The sequence below is a fragment of the Sesamum indicum genome, linkage group LG7 (assembly GCF_000512975.1).
Source record: "Sesamum indicum cultivar Zhongzhi No. 13 linkage group LG7, S_indicum_v1.0, whole genome shotgun sequence".
Classification (NCBI taxonomy): Eukaryota; Viridiplantae; Streptophyta; class Magnoliopsida; order Lamiales; family Pedaliaceae; genus Sesamum; species Sesamum indicum.
This window is the reverse complement of record NC_026151.1, coordinates 1,820,746-1,845,252: the sequence shown is the minus strand read 5'-3', so window position 1 is coordinate 1,845,252 and position 24,507 is coordinate 1,820,746. Positions and strand designations below refer to the sequence as shown.

At 32.1% G+C, this 24,507-nt stretch overlaps 2 protein-coding genes across 5 annotated transcripts in view; both read right to left on the bottom strand.

Moving 5' to 3' along the window:
* Positions 1 to 5,871, bottom strand: part of LOC105165997 (glucan 1,3-beta-glucosidase A-like) — a 14,836-nt gene extending 8,965 nt beyond the window's left edge. For both annotated transcript variants that reach the window (XM_011085167.2, XM_020695323.1), the window contains exons 1-4: positions 5,579 to 5,871; positions 4,171 to 4,290; positions 3,019 to 3,216; positions 385 to 546 (exon numbers count right to left, since the gene is read on the bottom strand). In XM_011085167.2, coding sequence (XP_011083469.1) covers positions 385 to 546; positions 3,019 to 3,216; positions 4,171 to 4,290; positions 5,579 to 5,854 — 756 coding nt within the window. In that variant the 5' untranslated portion in view covers positions 5,855 to 5,871. The remainder of the gene's footprint in view (positions 1 to 384; positions 547 to 3,018; positions 3,217 to 4,170; positions 4,291 to 5,578) is intronic.
* Positions 13,764 to 22,397, bottom strand: LOC105165940 (probable helicase DDB_G0274399). 3 transcript variants are annotated; one of them, XM_011085092.2, is made up of 8 exons: positions 22,189 to 22,397; positions 19,357 to 20,865; positions 18,463 to 18,645; positions 17,784 to 17,879; positions 17,485 to 17,647; positions 17,193 to 17,325; positions 15,340 to 17,106; positions 13,764 to 15,231 (listed from the first exon to the last, which is right to left on the bottom strand). In XM_011085092.2, the coding sequence occupies exons 2-8, from the start codon at positions 20,696 to 20,698 to the stop codon at positions 14,812 to 14,814; spliced, it is 4,104 nt and encodes a 1,367-aa protein (XP_011083394.1). In that variant the 5' UTR covers positions 20,699 to 20,865; positions 22,189 to 22,397; the 3' UTR covers positions 13,764 to 14,811. The 3 variants fall into 3 exon arrangements, with proteins under 3 accessions (XP_011083394.1, XP_020551124.1, XP_011083395.1); XM_020695465.1 differs by having other exon boundaries at positions 19,357 to 20,862; XM_011085093.2 differs by lacking the exon at positions 22,189 to 22,397 and adding an exon at positions 21,618 to 22,125.

Sequence of the window (24,507 nt, the reverse complement as noted above, 5' to 3'; positions counted from 1 at the left end):
AAATTATAAGGTGAGAAAAAGAAAAAAAAAAATAAAAGACACAAAATGTGGTGGGAGAGGAAAAATAAAAAAGTATGTGAGAAAAAAAAATATGGGTAAAGTAAGTAAGAAAAAATAAATTATAATTATAGATTTATTAAAAATATGAAAACTTACAATAAAAAATAAATTGTAATAGGATATATTAAAATTATGGAAGTCTGTGAGGGCAAAGAATATGGAGAAGATGAAAGAGAAAAATGAAATAGTGGAACGAGAGAAAAAAATTATAATTATAAATAATTTTAAAAATATTAAAATTACTATTATAGATATTTATTTTTAAAAAAAATGGTGCAGTCAATTAATTTATTTTTTTAATAATAGTATGGATAATTAAATTACCTTGACGGCTGATGGAGCTTTATCAGGGCCATAACCATTTGTCAACTGATACTCGCCCTGTAAGGTTCCCACTATGCTCATTTGGAACACTGACGGATTCTGATCGCTCCAATCATCTGCGCTTCCACCATAATCTCCCCTCACTGAATCCCCACTCACTGCCTTTCTCATAGTACAAAAATGATAAACACATCATTCGATAACTCTAATTATCAACACGTAGTAAATGTTATAATTATACTTATGATTAATTGTTATTATGAAATTGTATACTAATAATATGACAAGTTGCGTGGTTGATTGTTATATGCATTGCATATACATGCCAGAAAGACATTATTACATGACCTTCGATTATCACATTTGCACTGCATGTAATTTTTTTAGCAGAAAAAAGTAACTAAAAAATGATCAAATATATAAAGTGTAAATTTTATAAAATTAAAACAAAAATAATATATATATATATATATATATATATCAAAGTATAAACAAAAACACTATCTTTTGGAGGAAAGAAATGTGACTTTTCTTCTCTCCGAACTTGCACAAAAGATGGCCAACTTGTCTTCCACATCATAATTTTAGCCACGTAGGATCATAAATCAATAGAAACGCATCTAGGTGTCATGCCATGTCACTTTTCCGGCACAAATTATAAATCCAATCGACCGGAAGACTAAAACTAATCAATTTTGCAAGTTACTGGGGTTAATAAAAAATGGGCATACTTATAGGACTAAAACTAAAATTGGACATACTTAACGGACTAAAAAAATATTTTTTCCAAACTATAAATAACGTTGAACAATTATGCTGACACAGAGAGTGTGCCATTAATTACTAGTATTACTTGAAAACAAAGGTTCATGATCCGAAATATGAAAAAATAAAACAAAAGTTGATTATTCTCTATATTATCAATAAGTATGGCTTAAAAATTTGAGTAAATTAATACTATCAATTACGTTTATATGAATTAATGTGAAAATTTAATGTTTTTCTACAATTAATTAATATTTGACATGATTTTAAATATGATCAAATTAATAATATTCGTCATGATTGTTAATTTTTTCAGCATAATTTTATAGTTTGACCCTAATAATTGAATAGTTATATTTGTTATAGTGGAGGGACAGAATATTTATGAAAATTAATTAGTTAATGATCAGAAATCAAATAGCACACACCTATTGGATCAAATTTACCATCAGTTCTTCCACTCCACGTAGACATTGACATGAACATATTTCAAAATTAAAACACCAATTAGAGGGGTTTTTGCAACTTCTTCAAATAAATTTTTATTAATTTCTTGTTGAAAATTAGCGAAAATTAAGAGTATTGTTGATTTATATTTTTTGCCTTTAAATTATTTATGATGAGTTGGTTTATGTCAAAACTTAGCTCTCTCCCAATTTTTACAGCTTCAACTTTTAACTATAATTTTTGGTCCCTAATCTTTAAAAATTATTACAATTTTGATCCATTCGATTCATTCAATCTTAACAACTTTCAATATCCTCTATTTGTGGGGAAATATTCGTCTCATCAAGGGGAATCGAATGGTATATTTGATCGTTGACAACTCGCCATGATGGTGCCGAAATTTTAACGAGGGTTGGCAGCAATTCGTCGTAAAATAAAATATTTTTTTTTAAGAAAAAAAATTTATCACCGCGGTGACATAGAGAATTTTTTTTTTTTAAATAAAAAATTGTGGCACCGCGGTGCCACTTATTTTTCTAAATTTTTCTAAAACACATTACTTTTCTAATTTTTCTTTTTTCCTGCATTTTTTAAATAAATTCCCCTTCATTTTTTTATATTAATATAAATATATATTACATTTTTTGTCTCTATACTTTGGGTCAAATTCAATCTAACGGCCCAAAGTATAGAGACCAAAAGTGTAATATATATTTATACTAATAAAAAAAAAAAAAAAGGCCCTTCACACCTACAAATGGAGGTTATTGACACTGTTGCACCAATTTTTGTAGAGTCAATAATGATCTTCAACTGATAAAATAACTAATCATTTTTTTGTTATAACTAACTTATTCAACTTTTTATGTTTTGCATTATCTGATAAATTAGGTTCTTTTTTTTAGAAAAAAATGTAATGTATTGCTTATATATTTGACTCTCTTATTTAGAACATATTTTAAAATATAAAAAAATATTTATTACATGCACAAATGAGCGAAAGTACCATAATAGCTAATATATATATAATAAAAAAAAAGTCATCTACACTCAGACGACGGTAAATGAACCACTGCACTAATTTTTAAATATATCAATTATATCTCTAATTAGATCATTTTAAAAATGAATTGTAATTAATCTTTTCATTTCCCCAATTTTAACATCACTACACCAATTTTTTCGATGTATCAATAGTACCTTAAGTTGGTTTCTTTTATTTTTTATTTTATATTTTTGAATTATTTTATTGCTTTATATATTTTATTTTTATTTATAATATATCTTAAAATATAAAAAAATATTTATTATATACATACAAAAACAAAAAAATCACAACAATTAATATATACATGCAAGAATGATGGGCCACGATAATTAATATATATATATATTTATATATATATGTTAATTAATAATTACCTGTAAATAGAGGCCATTAGAGCAACGAATACGCACTCTGAGGGGGTTCTCATTGTTCCTCACAATGACAAATGTCTCATCTTCCCCTGCTTCAGTTGTACGGGCAAATGCCCTTTTGCCTTGGTCGGAACTGCCCACTCCAATGAAGTCTTTGTTGTAAACCCTAAAGTTGAATGTGCTCTCATTTATTCTCCATAACTGCACTCAATTAATAGGATTAAAAGTTAATGAAAATAAGTTGAAAAGACTTTTTATTTTTTTTAATTTTTTCTCTTTTAAATTTTTTGGTTTTAAACTAATTAAGAGGATGTTTGGCTGAGCTTATAAGCTCCTCAAAACATCTTTAAAGAACTTAAGAGGATGTGTTTGAAATTTTTTCTTAAAGAGCTTATAAGATCTCAAAATAAGATGTTTTGGATCTTATAAGTTCTTTAAAAAACAGTTAACTTTTCAAACTTCTTTTATAAGATCTTATAAGCTATATAAAATTAATATGTTATGAGACGAATATATCCCTATTCATAAAAAATATTATAAATTATACGACTAGAAATAATAATTGCATTAATAACGAAAACATCAATTATATGTCTATATTAATATTCGACTAGCATGAACTTACATATATATTATTTTTATTCAAAAATTTTATATAATAATTCGTTATTTTTTTTGTTATTGTAAAAAGATTATCTATTAAATTTTTATTTAAAACTAAACTAATGTGTACTATTTATAAAAGTGATTTAAAATTCTTTAAAAAACAAAATATGTCAAGAAATAACAACTTATTTGATTCTAATGGTATTATGTCCATTTTAATCTTTTTACCAATTGAAGATCTTAGTATGTCAAAACCCTAACATCATCTAAGCTCTTAAAAACCCTTATAAAATATAGGAACTTATAAGATGTTTTAAAAAAGCATAGTAAAAAACACCCTCTGAATTAGAAAAAAAAAAAAAAAAGCATAGTAAAGTAGGAGCTTATTTTTTCTTTTTCCCAAACACTTTTAAGTTTTAGAATTATTTAACTTACAACTTTCTTTACAATTTATTTTCGCTGCAAAAATAATAACTATCGGAAAGATTGTCGAAGAGTCCTATTTAAGTAATTGATAGTATTATAAGCTAGTAAGATCGATGCACGTACCCTAAAAGTTTCCCAGCCGCTGGCAGTGGGACGATTGGCCACCAAATCCGATCCACCACCATTTTCTGCAGATAGATACATGTTGAGGCTCGTAGACTTGAGCTGGACTTGAGTTCCATCCTGGATTAGGTATTGACGAATTTTAATTTCTATAAGTTTCTGTTAACCTTTTCTGTAGGTGATCGTGGTTTGTTCAATGTACTTATATGTGCGAGGGTAGAATAGCCAGAGAATGTTAAGGGTATTTTTGTCATTTCATATATTAAGACAATTGTGGAGCTGATTATTTTACAAACTCTTAAAAATAAGTTGGGATTATTTTGCTTATATCCTTGAGGACTTGTAATGATGCCTTTAAGATGTTAATCATACATCAAAGAGTTGTTATTATTTAGCTTAATTATATGATCCAATGATAATAATTAAGACATCTTATCCTTTGGAGCATTTTAAAAGATATGCTAAGACACTTATAATGCAATAGAATTTTCTCTGAAAATAACAACAACAACAATAATAAGAATAAGAATAGGCAAAAAAAACCCATAACACTAGAAAAAATGTAACTTTTTTGTTATAATTAGTTACGAAAGTTAAAAGTAAAAAAGCATGAAATATTAATTAACAACGTCTACTAATTGTTGTTTGTACAAGCTTGCGAGGCCTTTTGCCACAGCTATCATAGTAAATACCGACTAATCGTGGTAAAAATTTAAACTTTGGCAATAGTTTTATGTGATAGTAATAAAAAGTGTTAATTTATCATGATTTTTATACCATAGTCATTTATAATATAGGGTATAATCCTTTTTTTTTTTTTTTTTTTGCAGTGTGAGGAAAAGAAATCGCAATGTGACCCCCTAAAAACATGGGAGGTAGTAAGCCCTTTTTCTTTTTTTTAACTCTGAACTTTTGCTTGCATTGTATTATTTGGTCTACGTATCGGAACTGATAACATTCGAGATTATGCAGGATTATACACGAAAGATCCTTTTTGGCTCTCTCTTTAGCCCTATGTGTCTTATCCCTAGGAGGTCTTCCTCTACTAGCAGGTTTTTTCGGAAAACTCTATTTATTCTGATGTGGATGGTGTTCCAGTAGTCTTTGTGAATTAGTAGTTTTGAGCACCCCCAACTTACGGTTACACCTATATTTAAAAATAAGATATTTTGTAAAAAAAATTTGAACCCAACCCATTAGGTTGTGCCCTAACGACATGGGAGGTAGTATTTATTTATTTTTTTTTAAATTTCAGGAGTCAAAGTTGTTTTCCACTGTAGGAGGGTTTTGTGCCTATTAATATTTTTTTAAGTGGATAAAGTGCAATTTATCTTAATAAATTCGTCCCGACGTCTTATAAATTATAAAAAAAGACAAGGAAAAAAAAAAAAAAAGACAAATCTAATACCAGAAGATCTTTGTTGGGAATGGCATCAAAGAGAGATGGTTTCATCCAGCCTTCAACCACAAGCCATCCCCCCAAATTCACTGCTTTATATGGAGGGTTTTGCCCAAAGCTCTTGGTGATTGCTACACAGAAAAGCCATGACCAGAAGCCAAAAGCTACGAGTTGCTTCATGCTTTGAGCTGGAGTACTCAGAACAAACAAGTTTGGCAGGATTTTATAAGGAAAAGCAAAGGATGGATATTGGTGAGTACTAATTCCCATCCGTTTTTGCCCCATGAACTATGCACGTTTTTTTACTTTGTCTTCTAAATTGTTTGTTTCTTTTTTCAATTATCACATCAGCTACAAGAGTTTTACAAATTACCACCTCATATCACTTTTTCGTAGAATTTTTCACCGAAAAATGGTCACATGCAGCGCTCATGTGCAAGAACTCCTTTATTTCTAAAAAGTCCTTTTTTTTGTTTTTGTTATAAGAACATTGTGTATTCCTAAAAAAATGAATCAGATTTGAGATGATATGGTTAAAAAATTACGCCAGTGCGCTGCATGTGAGCATTTTCTGCTTGAAAATTCCATCAGAAAGGGTCGTAACTTGCAAAACTCCCATAGTTTGCATGACAAATTAAAACGAACAAAAAAAAAGAATAATAAAGTACAAGAACAATCATAATTCGAATAACAAAATATTTTTTAATTTCCAATTCCCAATTCAATGATGAAACTCAAGTCAATAAAGTAGTCATGGACTTGGGGGAATTAGGTTGCGGTCCTTTTGACCTATCCAAATGGGATAATAATTTATTACAGGGTTCAATACAGTTACTACCCTTGAAGTATCCACTCTACATCAATTATTCCACTAAAGTATTAAAACTTTTTAAAATAAATTTCGACATAGGATGGTTTTGATATTTTAAAAATCTCTTTAATTTTTTTTTCAAAAAATAATTTTTGTAAGGGTAAAATGGACTTTTCAAACTTAAAAATTAAAAGTTAGGGGAGTTTTTGAAAGTTTTAATATTTCGAGGGTAACTGATGTTCAGTGAATACTTCAGGGATGGTAACTGTATTTAACCCTATATTATATCTTTGACTTATATTTATCTAAAACATCTTATAATATATTTTTAGAGTTTGATGAGATTTTTATTTAAAACATCTTATAATATGTTTTTAGAACCCAATGACATCTTATTTTTTAATTTTACGATCTTTCAACATCTTATAAGATATTTTGAAAAGTTTATAAACTGCCTAAACTTTTCCATAAAATTAATTTCAGTCATATTTACTAAATTAAATTTGTAAGATCATACAAAATTGCTTTTTGTTTTTATTTTTTTATTTGAAAAAAAGCCTACTAAATTATATGTATATATAGACTTACTTGACAAAAGTTAGCTCACAAAAATAATTAAGGATAAATCAAGGAAAAGTAATAAATGTCTACCTCAATAAGTTATTGTAATAAAAAATTATATCTATTATACTTTATTAATATTCTACAATTACATCTATAGTATAATACAAAAAAACTTTTTATCGTACTAATTTTTAAATACTCAAATTTATTCTAAAATTCATTTCCCCCTGAAGACAAATTTGGTTAGAATAGTAATTTAATTTTTTTAATAATCTCACAATTTTGTATTTTATATCTCTCACTGACTACTCCATGTTTCTCTCTCTACAAACTTCTTCATATTTGTTTTCTTACAAACTTTTATATTTTTAATAAACTTACAATTACAATATATTTTTTCTCAATCATCTCACCCTATCTTTCTTTTTTCTTATCATATTTTTTTTCTCTCGACCTCACATCACAATTCTTTTTTACATACCCGTAGGAACAACGTGCAATAACGACTAGTAAATATTAAGTAAATTTATTTTATAATTTTGCACATACATCGAGTGTACTATGACGACTAGTACAATTATATGATTTTTACACTCAACCCGGAAGGCTAAAATACATTTCGGTCTTGTAAGTTAGATCATTTGGCATTTTTGTTCTTTTATTTTTTAAGATAGTATTTTGGTCCTATATTTTTTTACTTTCATTGGAGTTCACCCTTCTCTCCGAAAATATATATATATGCATTTCATGGAACCTTTTAAAATTGTTGGCCACCGTTCCTATTAACTCATTTTTGCCAGTATTTTTGTCCTTTAGCTTTTGCAAGTAGTCTTTTAATCTTGTAATTTTTTAATTTTAATAATTCCAGTCTTTTTTTCTTTTCTTTTTCCCCCATCGGAGTTCACCCTTATCTAAGGTGGAGTGAAGTCCAACCAAGAAAAAAAACAAAAAAAAAGCTGAAATTGCAAAAACTAAAAAGATACAAGATCAAAATCCTACCATAAAATATTAAAAGACAGAAATTTTAAACAAATTAAATTATAGAAAAAAATATAATTTTGGTCCAGTTTTTTAGGGACGGTGGCAATTTTAGTTTAGGTCCAATTCAAAATAGCGACTCAAACCAGTAATTCTTTAAAAAATAGCAATTTAAGGACAAAATGCCCTAATTTTGTCAGAATCGCCCACATGATACGCAAATAAACACATAAATTTAGGATTTTTTCAAAAATTCGGCAAATTAGCTTATGTGGGAGTATTTTTTCAACCGGAACTTACGTGGCAAGGGGTAAGCATTGGCTAAACAAAATACTTCCACGTATACTAATTCGTCAGATTTTGAAGAAATCCCCAAATTAATGTAGTTTCATGCTCATCATGTGCGCGATTCCGGCAAAATTAGGCATTTTGTTCTTGAATTGCTATTTTTTAAAATTACTATCCCGATTCGTTATTTTAAATTAATTTGAACTAAAATTACCATCACCTCTAAAAAAATAGATCAAAAATATATTTTTTCTTAAATTATAAGACTAAAAATATATTCAATCCCAACGTGGAAACACTACACATGATAAGGTAACCCATAATTTCATTCTAGGGTTCTGTTTATGTGGAGGAAAACCTGAGTACATGAAACGTGCATGACACGTGAGTTTTCACTTTTTTGTTGCTTTCCACCCAGAATTATTCCAACTCTATTAGGTTGCGTTTGTGATACACTTTTTCTTCATTTGGTTAAATCAGTAAGAACATAAATCGTGTCATGTACTCATATCATGTTTGTGTGCGTATTATATATAGCTATATTTTAGAATAAATTACAACAATTTCTTTCTAAAATTTAGCAAAATTATGAATACCCCTTATTATTTAAAAATTACTTATACCTCCCTGATTTTAACGATATTCTGACAATTAACCCATTTCGTTAGTCTTCGTTAGTTCTCCATCTATTTTTTCTGGTGAACTGACCAAAATGCCCTTGTGGATTAAATATTATAATTTTACTTTATTTTATTTTTTGATTTTTTTATTGACTAAGTGAATAATTCTTTTTATAATTTTTTAAATTTTTTCATCCACCTCTATTGATTTTTTTACCAATTTTTTTTAAAAAAAAATACAGTGAGAACATAGTTCACAATTTCATACATTCATTTAAGGATTACATAATTTCATCAAAACCTGGGAGGTGCTTGTAATTTTTCAAATAATGAGGGGTATTCGTAATTATGTTAAATTTAAGAGAAGGTCGTTGTAAATTACCCTATATTTTAATTTATAAAAAAAAATATCAATAACTCGTTACTATGATAGCAATATATGAAATTGAAAGTGCGATAAAAGATTCATTATTTATATTAGACCCACTAGATATGATATATTACATTTGATAATGACTAAAGATTAAATGTGGAAAGAAATGGTAAATACTAAATAATTATGGCTGCACTACTTTTCCAAGCTAGGCAAAACATTAGCCATATTTAAAAATAAAAGTAAATATTTTGATTATGGTTAAAATCATCAAAAATATTCATTAATTATAGTCAAATTTTAATGATGGTGGATAATATTAATTCACTATAATCTTTTAACGACAATCAATAAAATATAATGAATAATTTTATTTTTATAGTGACGTTCGACATCACTGTCAAACCTCTATCAAGAAGCATTTCTTAGAGTTGTTCAACGGTGTTTGAGTTTATAAGATCTTTAAAATATTTAATAAATGTCGAAAATTGTTTTGTGAAATTTTTAGAAAATGAACTTATGGATACGAAGACAAAATGTTACTTAGAGCTTATAAATTTCTTTAAAAGTATAAAGGACATAATTCCAGCTTATTTTTAAAAAATTATGATAAATTTAGTGGAATATGACCAATGAATTATAATATTGATAGTACTAATATCATATGTACTTAATAATTTTATTTTACCTAAATATTTAAAATAAAATAGAATATTTTATAAGCTCCAAAAATATCTAACAAATATAAAATATATGAAAATCTCGGAAACCATTATCATACCAAGAAACCAAACAACGCATGAAAAATTTGAGGTTTTTTTTGTTTTTTTTGTTTTTTTAATGCAATCAATTAATTGCCTCTTAAATAAGATAATTACTCCATAAGCAAAGTCATGAATGGAAATAACCAGAGGATGATCATTTTTTTTTTGGGTAAATGTAAGTTTCATTAATAAAATAAGATCGTACAATAATAGCAGTGCTCAACTGGTGGTTTCTCCCTCGACAGGCCAAGGATACGCCATAATCTATATAACGCACATGAACTAACAGAACGGGATAAATTAACACTGATAATCCTCTGTCTAATATCTTCCACAATAATAGTAGCTATTATATTCGGTGGTCGCTCCGTATGCTCAAAGTATCTCAAATTTCGTTCCCTCCAAATATGGTAAACCAGGAGTGCACGATAAGCCAAGTTAATGATATGTTTACCTCTCCATTTCCTTGCAGCTCATTCAACGTCCCGTGATCGCAATAAAACCGGGAGGGGGGGATGCTCGGCAGGCTAAATAGAATTGAGGTGTCTGGCAAAATTTAATTATATGAAATATTTTATACTTAATTATACATCTTTAAAAAAAAATTCAAAGTTTATGAAATGTTAGATTTTGTTTTAAAATAATTAGCTAATATAATAAAATTTATAAGATGTTAGTTATGAATATTCCGTAATTAATATAAACAAATTGGAGTTGTTAAATCTTAAAGATAAGAAATTGTATACTTTCTTATCTGAAAATTAGACGTCGACATATGTTTGAATAAAAGTAGCAGTGGAATGATTTTTAGTATATTATTCCTATGTTTGGTATGTCAAAAAAATGAAAAACGGAATTGAATCAAAACTTTTCAAATTACTGATTTATATGTTCTGTAAATAATGAAACTTAAAAACATTAAGAAAAAAACAACTAAGCAACGGCTCATTACATAAAAAATATTATTTTGAAATTGTAAATTAATTATAAATTTATAATATATATTACTGAAAGTTTTCATATATTTAAATTATTTTAAAAAATTCTTATTATTTATATACTTTAGCATACATATCGAAAATGTAGAATACAACAATATATTGTATATATGCTAATATATGATATTTTATAGGGTAAATGCTACATTTGGTTCCTTAAATTTTCATTTAGAATTATTTTAGTCCCTAAACTTCATTTCTTTACTTTAGTATCCTTAAAATTTAATTTTTGTCTCGATCCCTCTTTTCATTCTTGGGTAAAAATGTAGCCGAATTTTGACTCTTTGGAAGGTAAATGGTCAATAAATTTATTTTTATCACTTAAGTCCTTTAAATTTGTAAAATTATCAAATTAATTCTTTTCTTAAACAAAAAATGACTATTCAATATTTTTTTTATGCCAATATGTTGTATTTATCTTATGAAAATAATAAAATTTTGAACTCTTATGAATATGATAATAATATATTACTTAACTTGCAATAAACACTATCTTTTTTTTAACAGTAGTTAAAAAAATTTATAATTATAAATAAGTTTTAATAAAAAAAAGTTTGTAATTGTTTATTTTAAGAGTTAGATAATTTTAAAAAAGTTAAACTTTAATAATATTTATTAAATATTTGGATTTTTTAATAAAACGTCGGTAGATTATACTTTGTATACTAGTTTATTCGGTGGACTTCATATATGTATAATTTATTTTTAGAGGTTTTATTAATATAAATATATATAGCTCCATTATATATATAGTTCCATTTTATAGAAAAAAATCTATAAAAACCTCTTAAAATAAATTATATAATATATATGAAATCTATCAAATAATCTAGTCAAAATTATATTTCACCAACTTGTTTCTTCAAAATCGTAGCTATTAATATTTAAGAAATATTATTAAATTTTAAATTTATTGGCTTATCTTTTTAACTCTCAAAATTAAAAAAACAGACTTAGATTTTTCAATTATATTTTCAGATTAGATAATCTTTACGAATCTATTCATAATTTTAATTTTTGTTGTCACTTTTGAAAATGTAAAAGAGAGGAGAGAGAGAGAGAGAGAGAGAGTATTTAATTTTACATTAAGCAATATGTTATTAGTTCAAAATTTTCTTTTTCATACTAAATAATTACATCATATTCATCATATAAAAAATATAATTTCCTTTCTAAAACAGTACTAATTTGATAATTTACAAACTTAAATAACTAAAGTTATTGAAAGTTAAATTGACAATTTTAACCTCCAGAAAGTCAAATTTCCATCATATCTTCGTCGAAAATGGCCAAAAGGACCAAACTAAAACAAAATTAAAAATTAAAAATGTTAAGCTCAAGTAATAAACTTGAGGGACTAAAATTATTTTAAATGAAAACTTAACGGACCAAATGTAATATTCACCCAAATGTATGCTTATACTAATATTAATAAAGATGTTAATATTTTGTCAAGAAAAAAAAATTTCAAATTTCCATGTTAGGAATAGGTAATATCATGATGTATGGGGATGGAATCACTATCTTTTTTCTAAGAGAATAGAAATTTCTACAAAATCATCAATTCCTTTCCTTATAACAATCACATACGTAGAAATTGTCTAGGGAGTGCCAACTTCTTTCCAACCCAGTTCCTACATATCAATCATGGCCTAAATGTTTTAAAATACAATCTAATACCGTATAAGTTCTAAAAACATAAAAGTTTAAAAGCTTACTTTTCCTAAAATGTAATTATAAATATATTTCAACATTTTGTGGTAGGATCAGACTTAACAGAGTTTGAAGCTGATAATATTCATAGGCTCAAAAAATAAACCCACAAGCTTTTATGATATAGAGACTACAAGCACAAAGTATCCTAACCCACATCTAAGTTTATTTAGCCCAGCCCTTATTTTGTTTCTAGTTGTTTCCAAGAAAAGGGATGAAACACATGTCCCCTAATCCAACAGATTGAATGTAATGGTGAAGTTATTTACAAAGTTGTTGGGAATGAAAGAAGAAAACAAATTCAAAGAAAAGTTTCTTCTTCTTCCTCTAGCTTGTGGAGCTCTTTCCTAGCTCGAATTAAAAAAATCAACAATCTTATTTTAATACCATAACATTTTGCAACATCTTACCGAAAAACCTATAAACTCGGCCGACACCTTGAATTTGACCTCAAATCTTCACAAATAGAGCAAGTCTACTAGAAGTATCTATTTAAGCTCTTAATTTCGGTAATTACTTGTATTTTCACCGGCACAAGGAAAACCAGTTCAATAGTAATTTACATGCTTCAACATTCTTACTTTCTGATGATACAACACGGTCTAACACACCATCTCCGGAAGAATGATTGAACTACACAACTTCAAACCAGGTTACTGAAGAAATTTCCTCTAAGTTACAATCTGATTCTTCTACAGCAAATTGGTTCTGCAGTCATTGTACTTCATACATAAAATATTTCATTAATTATAAACATAACACAATTTTTAAGCACGTATTGCATGCATATAAACAAGTATACGACAAAAGGCACTACCAATTTCAATAGATGATCCAAACCGCTCCATATTGTTTAATTATCCCTGTTGTTTACCTTACTTCCAATATGCGGCATTTCTTTTTGCATTCTTTCTCCACATTCCCATCAAGTTGAAGTAAAATGGATGCTGGAACACCTGCACACCCATTGGCCGTTAATGCAATAGCCGGAAGCAAAAGGCAAGAATAAAGATCAAGGTATTGGGCAGTGTAGTGTTGTGACTTAAGAAAAAGGCTGAAATCTAATATCAAGCCACAGGGAGAGCTCCAGACAAATTCAGTCATTTCTCATAAAGACTAGCTTTTGAAATGTACAAATTTTGCTAACATTACTAAAGTAATGAAGGAATCAAATTTACAACTGAAACGTAATCATCTTTAAAAGAATGCTTTATCGTTTTAACATTCTATACAGAAGCTCGTCCAGTCTGCACCAACTCCGCTAAGTTCACATCTTCAGTTGCATTCAAAACTTGCAGTAAGAATCAAACTCCCACCAGCCTCCCAGAAATTGATTCATCTTTCATTCAGAAACATTTGTAGCTTTTGCATCTGAGTGTATGATTCAACAGACTGATTTACTTTTACAGACCAGAGTGCCACACCTTTCAGCAGTTTGAATGGCCACGCTCGTTACCACTGTTATACTGCCACAATAGATCCCGAGTCCATCATCATAGAAACACACTCTTTATGCCATAGGGCACGGGAAATAGGCTAAAGCAGTTGGTATCAAACTCTCCAGGCTGCAATCCACATCAATAAAGCATGTTGTAGTAAGCCTTAATATACCATGAGTCCTACTTACCCAGATAATTCAGTGAACCTATGAAGATCCTCGTACAGTTGACTATCAATTTAGCTCATTAGTACAAGGAGATATTACGTATACCCAATGGAGGCATGGATTCGAAACAACCAACCCGAGACGAGGCAAATCTTCAGGTGTCCAAGTGAAATGTGAGCTTAGGGTCCATCTTCTCAAAATGCAACGGCAGGTGTGCAAGTTGGGCCAATTTACTCGAGTTTCTTCAAGCTCAGATTCCATCTTTCCTCAAAATGCAAGAGTTGGTGCACAAGTGGCGCTTGCTTCACCCAAATTTCTTTGAGCAGCTGACCACTTCGCTCAAACAACTTTTTTCCTACTGTACTTGCAGCTTTCAAGTACACTAGAAAGCCCCTCATCATTTTCAACAATTAAATCATCACGCACGGCATGGTGCTTGAAATAGCTCAAGCCTAAACGCATGTCCCACTGCAATAAGCTGAGCCCCATAAAGCAAAAGGGATGATTTAGATATTAATTACCAGCTGTTACAGGTCTCGCTTTCCCAGAACACCAGCAACATTTTGCTTCTTTTGAATGCCATGTTGCCAGGCATCTCGAGATCGGTCACTAGATTGATCAAAATCATCCAATGAATTTTCAGCTCCTTGCCTTAAGATCCGATAACTCCCATTCCTAGGAATTGAAGATATATTTGACTTTTCATCCTCTTCTGATGGTGTGCCAGACCTGGACTCCACATGTGAATCATGTGACCTATATCGTGGTCCCGATCGTAAGCCCCTTGTACTCGAGATCTTGGAAGACAATGTACCATAAGTAGAGGACTCAGGAAAGAAGTCTTTAGGCAGAGAATCCATGTCTAAGTAACAGTTTCGAGTTCTGGCATCAGCAATCAATGCAGCCCAATCTTCAGATTGCACCAGTGCATTGGCATTTCCCATTACCTGTAAGTAATTAAAGACAAAACAGCAAACAATTTAGCTCAAAGAACAGACAAAGGTACAGCACGGGAACAACACAAAAGTAAAAGACATGAGGAAGAAGAACCTCACCCAGAGAGCTCTCCTTGCTCGTGTAAGAGCAACATTCATCCGACGAATGTCTGCAACAAACCCAACTCCATGACCCGATGCACGCACACAAGACATGATAATGACGTCACGTTCTTGGCCTTGAAAAGCATCCACTGTATTAATATAGATGTCTTTTCCTTCATCTGAATTCAAAACATCCTTGAATTCACGTTGGAGGCATTTCAATTGCAGCTTGTATGGAGTAATTATGCCAACAGACACTTTCCCAACCCCTAGTGACTTCAGAGTTTTCTGAAGGTGCTCATATAAACGAACACAAAATTGTGCTTCTTGCGTGTTCTGATATGAAACAGAACCTCCGCGATGAGATTCTCGACCATGAGTGATATCAAAAAAGATATAAGGCCTCAATAGGGGATCTTTGTAATACACCTCATCTGGAAGATTAGCAACACTCTCACTGTCTGTAAGACGTCCTTGGTAGAAGTACCTTGAAGGAAAATCTCTAATCTGGGGATGCATCCTATACTGCACGGATAACAGCATCGTTGGGCAGCCTGCTTGCTGGAACCTCTCAAAAAGGCTTCTACTGTACAACAGGGTTCCAGCTGCCTTACTGATGACAGTAGCAGGGAGCTGCTGAGGATCTCCAACAAGAACACAGCGAGCTGCACCAAGTGAAAGTGGAGGCAACACTGCTACTTCGCTAGCCTGGGCTGCTTCATCAATCACGACCATATCAAAGCCGTGAGTCAGACGAGAGAACAACTTGCGCCCACTACTTGAGACTGTAGTGAAGACAATTTCAGCCTCATTGGCAAAACTTGCTTCCAGATTAGCACGAGCTTCCTCCAAATTAAAGTTGCTACCAGCACGGAACCTGCCTTCCAAAATGAGCAGGCGGGACATCTCAACTAATATTTTGTCTCTGTTCTCAACTACTGCCGCAAGATTTTGAAGTAAAGCGTCTCGGTTTTGGTCTCTGGCCATAAGAACATCTGGATCAACACCAACAGATCCTTGTGCACGACCAGTGGCAGCAGCAACATTAAGTTCTCTTTGAAGGCAAGCAATTTGCTGAGATAACTGAGTTTCACGAATCCTCAAATTGTGCATCCATCCGTGAACTTCATCACGACTCTTCATTAGAAGTTGTTCAGTTCTTCGTTCCACAGAAACGGCTTGAGCAGCCCGAGTCTGAGAATCTACACCAACTCGAGCGACATCTGGCCGATAAACTTTCATCTCACCATCAATAAATCCCCGGTCGAGGACACGTGCAAGCAGTTCGTCAGTTGCAGCATTTGAGGGTGCACAGACGAGCATCCTAGGTTTTGGGCAAAGTTTTGGAAGAGTTCGAAAAAGATTCTGATCCATGCTCTGGAGAACTTCATCAATGGATCCAACTGCCACATTATCTGAGTTGTTCTCGTTAACCTGCTTGTAGCTTTCAGGTGCCAGTTTCTTTAGCAATGCAGTATAGTAGTGCTGATACTGGACAAGATGGATCACGTTAAGCATCCCCCATACTGTATGTGTTTTACCTGTTCCAGGAGGCCCCTGAACTAAAGTAAAAGGCCATGGTTCTTGTTTCTTAATCATGCCATTTGATGTACCAGCAGCTGTATGCATTGCAGCCCATTGAATTGCAGCCAGCTGGGGTTCATTAAAAGTTCTGTGCAGGTATTCAACAAAGTTTGGAGTAAAGCAATCAGGCATTGCAGGTGGTTGTTCTTCATATTTGGGGAATTGGTCAGGACTAGGCTGAAGAATCGCATTTTGCATCTGCAAGAGGGCATCAGGGACTGTCAAGCATAAAAGCATTAACACTGATTAATGCCATTAACTATGAAAACAAAGTTGCAAAGAACCTGCAAATTAAGACGTCGAAATGCATGCAGAGCAACATATTCCCGCTGTGTGGTTGCCAGAGAACCAAGCACAGTCAGGTACCAGACACCACCTGGGTGGAGCTTCCGCAATATATGATCATCACTAATCTTGCTGAAGTACAACACAAGAAAAATTAATAATATGCGCCAGAAACTTTATAGGCCTAGATAGGTAATGGTTCCAGCAATAGCAAAACCAAATCTAGGCCATAAATAGATTATTTCTAAAGTGAACATATCAGTCAAAGCACAAAAAGACAGTATCAGTCACCTGCTGGAATCATATAAATCCCCAACATAAAAGTGAAGAATTGCCCCAGTATGCTCTCGGGTGTCAATAGGTATATGTCTCCTCACTGTCCCAGCAACACGCCCACTAACTTCTGGCTTCTCCTCATCCTCCAAAATTGAGGAACTATTCCTCCTAATATTGACTGCAGTGCATCGTTCAAAGTGTGTAAGCATATAGCATCCCAGTTGACAAATCACACTTAGACCTAATGTTTATTTTGAAGCCGAGACAAGAAGGGGAGAAAAAAGAACCAAAAGCATCCAACAGTAGACGTATACCTGCTCCCGGCCTGGGGGATGAAAGAACTGCAACATCTCCTTCCTTAAATGTCCACTTGTATTCATGTGGTGGAATTAGTATCACATCAAACCATCCTAGGAAGCCAAAGCAGAGAAGACCAAAACAGAATTTAAGTAGCTAGATGTGAAAGAATCTCGTGCGGCTAACATTATCTACTGCTAGAAGGAGATACGAAAAACTGGACAGGATACACTTTTCATGTGTATAAACAACAGTTGTCTTTGTTGCCAAACAAAACACATGAAACAGTTTCACATAGTAAAAATAAGATGTTATAGCTAGAAGTGGCTCAAACCACTATAGGCATGACCGCACAACAAGAATGGGCTACGAAACCGATATTCAGCAAACATAACCCTCTACTGGAACTCAACAAAGTGTAAACAGGTTGCTTTATTTTGCATAAGTAAATGCTCAGGATCGAAAAGACCATGACAATAATAACCGAGTATCACCATTTTCAGCGTGTCCCCTAAGTAGCTATCAGGAATCAGGATACTAAACCAAATAGCAGTAACTCAAATAGCATATACAGTAGTATCAAGAACAATATATTGGAGAATTGGTTGGCGGAACTTCTCCATTCTATTGAAACACTGATTGAGAAAACAGTGTTGAGATCTAATACAAGAGAAAGCTTAAGTAATAGGATCATACCCCTTTCACGTCGTTCAATGCTTTTTATGCCTACCCTAACATGATTTGAAACTGTTTCAGATGACTCCTCCCACGTACTATAAAGTTGTGCCCGGCATTCTTCAAAAAGCAAAGGCTCAAATACCCTAACATACTCTTCTACTGAATCAAATCGACCAGGAACACGTTGGAGCTCCTCTACCTCTGTTTTGCAGAAATAGTTCAATAAGTTAACAAATCAGACAAAAATCTAGGACTGATCATTTTCCTTTATAAGAAGAAACAATTATAGACTCAAAGCTCCTGCAACAAATATACAGTAAGAAAACAGTAAAGGGAAATTCTCAAGGTCAAGATATCAGAAAAGCTGCTAAATACTAGCCACAGCTCAGCACTTCAGTGCATACACTGGCACAGCTATAAATATGATGTCACCAAGAGGGTGATATCGGAAGTTCCGTACATAAAAGATAATTACTACAAAATGATGGACAGAATTTGCGAGAAGACAAGCTGACCAAATATTAATCAATAGAATACCACACTTCTGGGGTTGGTATGTACAACATGGAGATGTAGGGTGCTTCTGCTGTTTGGGTCAAATACAGTGATCATTGGCCACTGAATTGGGTGCTCTCTAGTACAAAGAGAAAAAGTAATCCATTGCGATGCATACTATGCAAGCGAAATATACTCGCAAAAAAAATAAAATAGCCAAAAGCCTTGGAAGGTACAATTGCAGACACAGAGATATCGGCAACACTAAAGAACAATTTCCATCTCCAGTAAGTAGCAAACTTATCTTTAGGAATAGAAAAAATCATGGCAAAACAAGAAAGAGATCAAAGGTAAGGTAACCACGCAAACAAACAGAAAGTAATCGCGTATTTACAGGTTTTAAAAATACTTAGATACCTGGATGATGCCAAAACTTCTCATTTGTCACTTCCCTCAGTAGGCGTTCCACCGATGTATCTTGATACTGGTTGCTTGTGAAAGTTGGCTTTTTGGATGGTAGTTTCTTTGAAGTTAATTTCGGATCACTCAAACTCTGACTTATAGCTTGTTTCCTACCAGGAAACTGTGAATTCTTATGTTGCCTTGTATCAGGGGGCGGCTTCCATGAACTCTGTCTGGGAGCAGGTGCTGCTTGTCCTTCTGAAGAAACATCTGTCGAGCTATTCAACCTCCTTGGAGGTCCAAAATGCCCAGAGCTACTGTCGCCATTACTTTCAGATTTACACTCATTCGGCTCCACAGAATTATTGCCTTCATTGGTCGACACATCAGCCTGTTTTGCATCCCTGACTAGAGGCTGTGTTTGCTTATCCCCTCTCTCAGCTGATGGCAGAGTTGGTCGAGACTCTTTCACTGTTCGGGTTATAGTAGGTGGAGGAATCTGCCTTCTAGGAGTTGAAGTCTTCAATGCACCAGCTTGTTTAACATCTTCTATATTGATTAACATGGTCTGCCTGCTGCGCTTCTTTCCCAACATTGCTTCCTTCTGCTGGTCAAGCTTAGGACGCTTCCCAAGATTATTTGCACACTTTAATGCATGATTTGCTTCAATTCCTCTAACTTCTCTCTGTTTCTGCAAAGGAGCAGCATCTTCCTGCCCATTGGTAGATGTATCACCTTTCTTATCATTTGTTTCTGGACTCAGCCCAAAAACAGGGACATCGTTTTCATTCTTAACATCACCAGGATTAAGAGATATATTCTCCACACCTCCAGCAGGGACATTAGTTCCCATCATCTCAACCGTACCTTTCTCCAGCACCTGTTTATCATTTATACCACTTGAGTCTTCATGGATAACACTTCTTCTGTAAGCATCAATGGAGCCCTCCGCATCAGACCATTCTCCTTCTTCCTTCTCAATAGCTTGCGTATCCATAGGACCTCCTGGTTGCAGGTTTGTTGCAATCTTTATATCCTGGCCATTACTAAGTTGGGGTGATGAAGCAATAGCGGGAAGCATGTCAGTGGAACTCCTTTTTTCAGCAGAACTATCAGATCCCTGGATAACTTTGGACCTCACAAAAGGCTGGAAACCAGATACAGCAGAAGCATGGGAGAAAGCATGGTTATTTACTATCCCTTGGGGACCAGCAGATGCAACAAACAAGCTGGCTGTTGCGGTACTTGAAGAAGGAATCGCCCTCTGAGGCTGGAAACAAACACCAGCATCATTATCATCTTCATTCTCAGCAGGGGGTTCATTAAGATCAAATAACAGCCGTCCTTTTGAGCCCATTTCGCAAGTAGTTGCATACAAGCAAACGGATGTGTCCAAAAATGTCTACCAGTAATTTTATTTGGATAATTTTCAGTAGGAAAAGAACATAACATGCCAACCAAAGTGGCAATCAGCACTAATATTCGGGACTTTGGGAGCGGCCAAATAAACAATAAAAGCACCTTCTGTGTCAAAGTTTGAAACAAAAAAGTGTAAGAACCAAATGCACACTATAAGTATAAAAAGGGAAGCCAAATAATATTTGGATGTACAAAAAGGTTTGAATTATTATAATCACAAACAACGGTAAACTATGAGTTCTTCCAACATACTACATTAAAGTTACAGTATAGTACTGTATCAATTTACTTAACAAAATAGCCCCAAAATAATGTTTTACTAGAAAAAGGGGGGAAAAGAAAATCTCAAGCCTCAAGGCAGCATTAATGGAAAAGCAAGAGAAGAATATCAACCAACTATGGAAGTAGTAGAGCAGGCACTCGCATTGGAAGGTGAATTTAAGTAGTTTCCTTTTTATACTGTAGACTACATACTCTGTTTCATGTCCATATCTTAATGTCATGGCAGAGAGAGTATTAATGGAACTTATTGAATACAGAGTACTGAATATACATGCATGTACTATGTATGAATACGACAAGAATGGATCAAAGAAGAAACAAACAAGAAACTAAATCATAATCCACACACACAGAATCAGAAACTATAGACACTACATCCTGCTCTCCTAGGAACTGACAAAGGGTAAAATCCTAGTACTGAATCATCAGATTTGACGAAGATTCTATCCCAAAATGGGCCTTGAATCCATAGCAGAACGAATATAACAGGTAGTAAGGATATATAAGCAAAGAACTAATAACAGAGATTTAGAAGTAAGGTATAAGATGAAGAACGCTTCCCAATTGATACTCACATATACCAACACCACATAATAACCTGGGACCCAGAAAGTAGCATTCAAAACCAATAGATCCCAAATTATGCGACTCCATCCGTAATAAACCTTATAGAGCCAAAAGAACACAACTAGGGCAAACCTTCAGGCCTCTCATACTACCCAACCAAATCCTACAAATACCAACCACATCAAATTCTTGAACTTCAGCTCGACATCAAATTCACTCCTCATAACAAACACAGATAAGAACCAAGAAGTGCGCATTCTCTTAGAGCACCAAGATTAGGAATACAAACAAGTACAATAGGAAAACTAATCTACCAAACATTACAATTACCCATTACCACTAATTGGCATCAGAATCGACAACAATTCAAAGTTCAGATCGAAAGTAATTCCACTACAAGATTAACCAATCCCTATAGTCAAACGCATTACTCACGATCTAATTTCTAATCAAATTAATAAATCCTTCTCCACCCAATCAAATTAACAATCCTCTTCCTCATCCAAACTAAATTCAAGCTAACATAGAAGAAGAGAGAGAGAGGATGGAGAAAAAGGAGTCAGAGAGAGAAGATTTTACCTCAAGAGGACACCGAATCTAGAGAGAGAAACAATTATTTAAACCAAAAACTATATGTATATTTATATATATAATAAAGTAATAACACAAAATTAATAATACTAATAGTAATATTTATGTGCAACAGAAATCAGTGTTGTTTTTCTTTGTATGTATAGTTGTATCTATAGGCGGTGAGAGAGCGGCGTAGAGAGAGAAAGTAACTGAGGGAGAGGAATGCAAAAATCAGAGGAGGCTTTGAGGGGTATTTATAGGAAATAACGAGGGCAGACTCACCGGCTACGGGTTGAGCCGGTCACCACTAATTCAATTCTCGCCGAGAATTAACCGGAAGGGCGTTCTCGTAATTTGACCTCCAGTGTCCAAAAATGCCCAAGGGCCTAGGTTTTTGGTTTCGGCTTGGTGGGGATGTTAAGATGAGCGGCTCCGGGGTAAACTCGAAATTTCACATCGTACGGATCATGCTAATCTGTCGTAGCATTGCTTTGACCGTGTTGGATTCCATGCTAAAAGTGATTAATGGCCGTCTGATTCCCATCACATTAGGTACGTTGATTTTTGTACAACCCTCATAATTAAAATCCTTTATTTCATTTAATGTTTATTTTTCTAATATGGAAATAGGGTAATAATATATGATGGTATTATTAATAATCCACCAATAAGAATAACCTTACCTTAACTCGCAATCGCTGTACCAAATAATTTTTTTTTTGAATAAATATATATATTTCTTCAGTTATAGATGGTATTACGACTTTCATTCGTCACCTCTTTTATTTCATGTTTTCAATAAAAATACAATAATATATATATATATATATATTCATTTGTTTTTTTGTTATAAAAATAATTTTTCATGTAAAATGCTTAGACATTTTTTAACTATATTCTAATTTTTATAATTTTTTTTATGAAAATTACAAAGAAATTACGAGATGAAAAATAAATGAAATGTATAAGTTTCAACGTAGAGGTGCTTCATCTTCACCCTCCTCGTACTTGTTATACATATAAAAAATAAATTATTTTCTATATCATAAATCAATACAGTTCAAGAATTATAGTAAGTCAATATTACTAAATTTTATCAAATAAATCAATGTGAAAACTTAAATTTTTATCATGATAGTCAATATTAGTTATACCCCTGGTTTGTTCAATGAGATAAAAAGGAAGTAAAAAGGGAAGAAAAGGGAAAGGGAGGAAAATAATATTTTTTACTTAAATTGTTAAATATGATCGAAAATAAAGTAAATTTATAATTATTTTTTTTTTGGTATGAGAATAATAAATTGAGACGAAAGAGTAATTTCTATAATTTTACCAAGTATTCATTTTGAACTAGAAAATTAACAAATTATTACACAAATAATTTTGAATTGTTAAAAAATTAAAAAGAAAATCTGAAAATTCATTAATAAAAATACACACCAAAATAAGAACAAGAACGAACCTTTTTCTAGATGACAATATCTCAAAATAAAAGAAGCTTTTTTCTATAGCGAATTATGTATATACGTAATATAGTAAATAAAATCAAAACAAGTGCTTTTTTCTTTATGTATATATATATATATATATATATCTTTTTAGCTTTATATTTTATTTTTCTGTTCGATCTTTGATTAATAACAAAATTGAGCTTCAGATAGGCTTCATATACGTTCAGTCTTCCACTTCATTTAATCTACCTAACCAAACATAAAATTTACATACACGATGTAGTCGGGGTCTTTATGAAGGGATAAAATTAGGAATTTTACCTATGACACAATTACGCACCAGATGAAACACGATTTTCGACAGAGGTATTTTTGCAAGAAAAAATAGTCACTATCAATGAATAGTAGTTACCTTAAAAAATTAATATATTTGGTATTTATAGTAGTGTTGGAAGTTATATGGTGTGGTGGGTTGCATTTGTTTAATATGTGATTCATATATGTTAAATTACTTTTTTACCCTTGTGGGTTAATAATTTTACCAATATACATCAATAACATTTACATTCATTTTAACATGCACGTTTCTTGTAAGTCCATTTCTCTGCCAAATCAAACAAGCTCTTAATTATGACCAAAACATCAGTCACGGTTTTTAGCTATGATCATAGCATCTGACGTGATTTTTAGCTACAACTCATGTTTTGCCTTTATCTGATGAAATAATAGTCAGTAGTCATTACAGGCTATTGTTAATTACCGTTCACCATATTTTTTATTTTTTACCATAGTAATTAACTATAATAAAATACTTCTTTTATCAATAAAACTTGGTGCACACTATAAGAATATTGATGTAGTTGAGGTTTTTTAC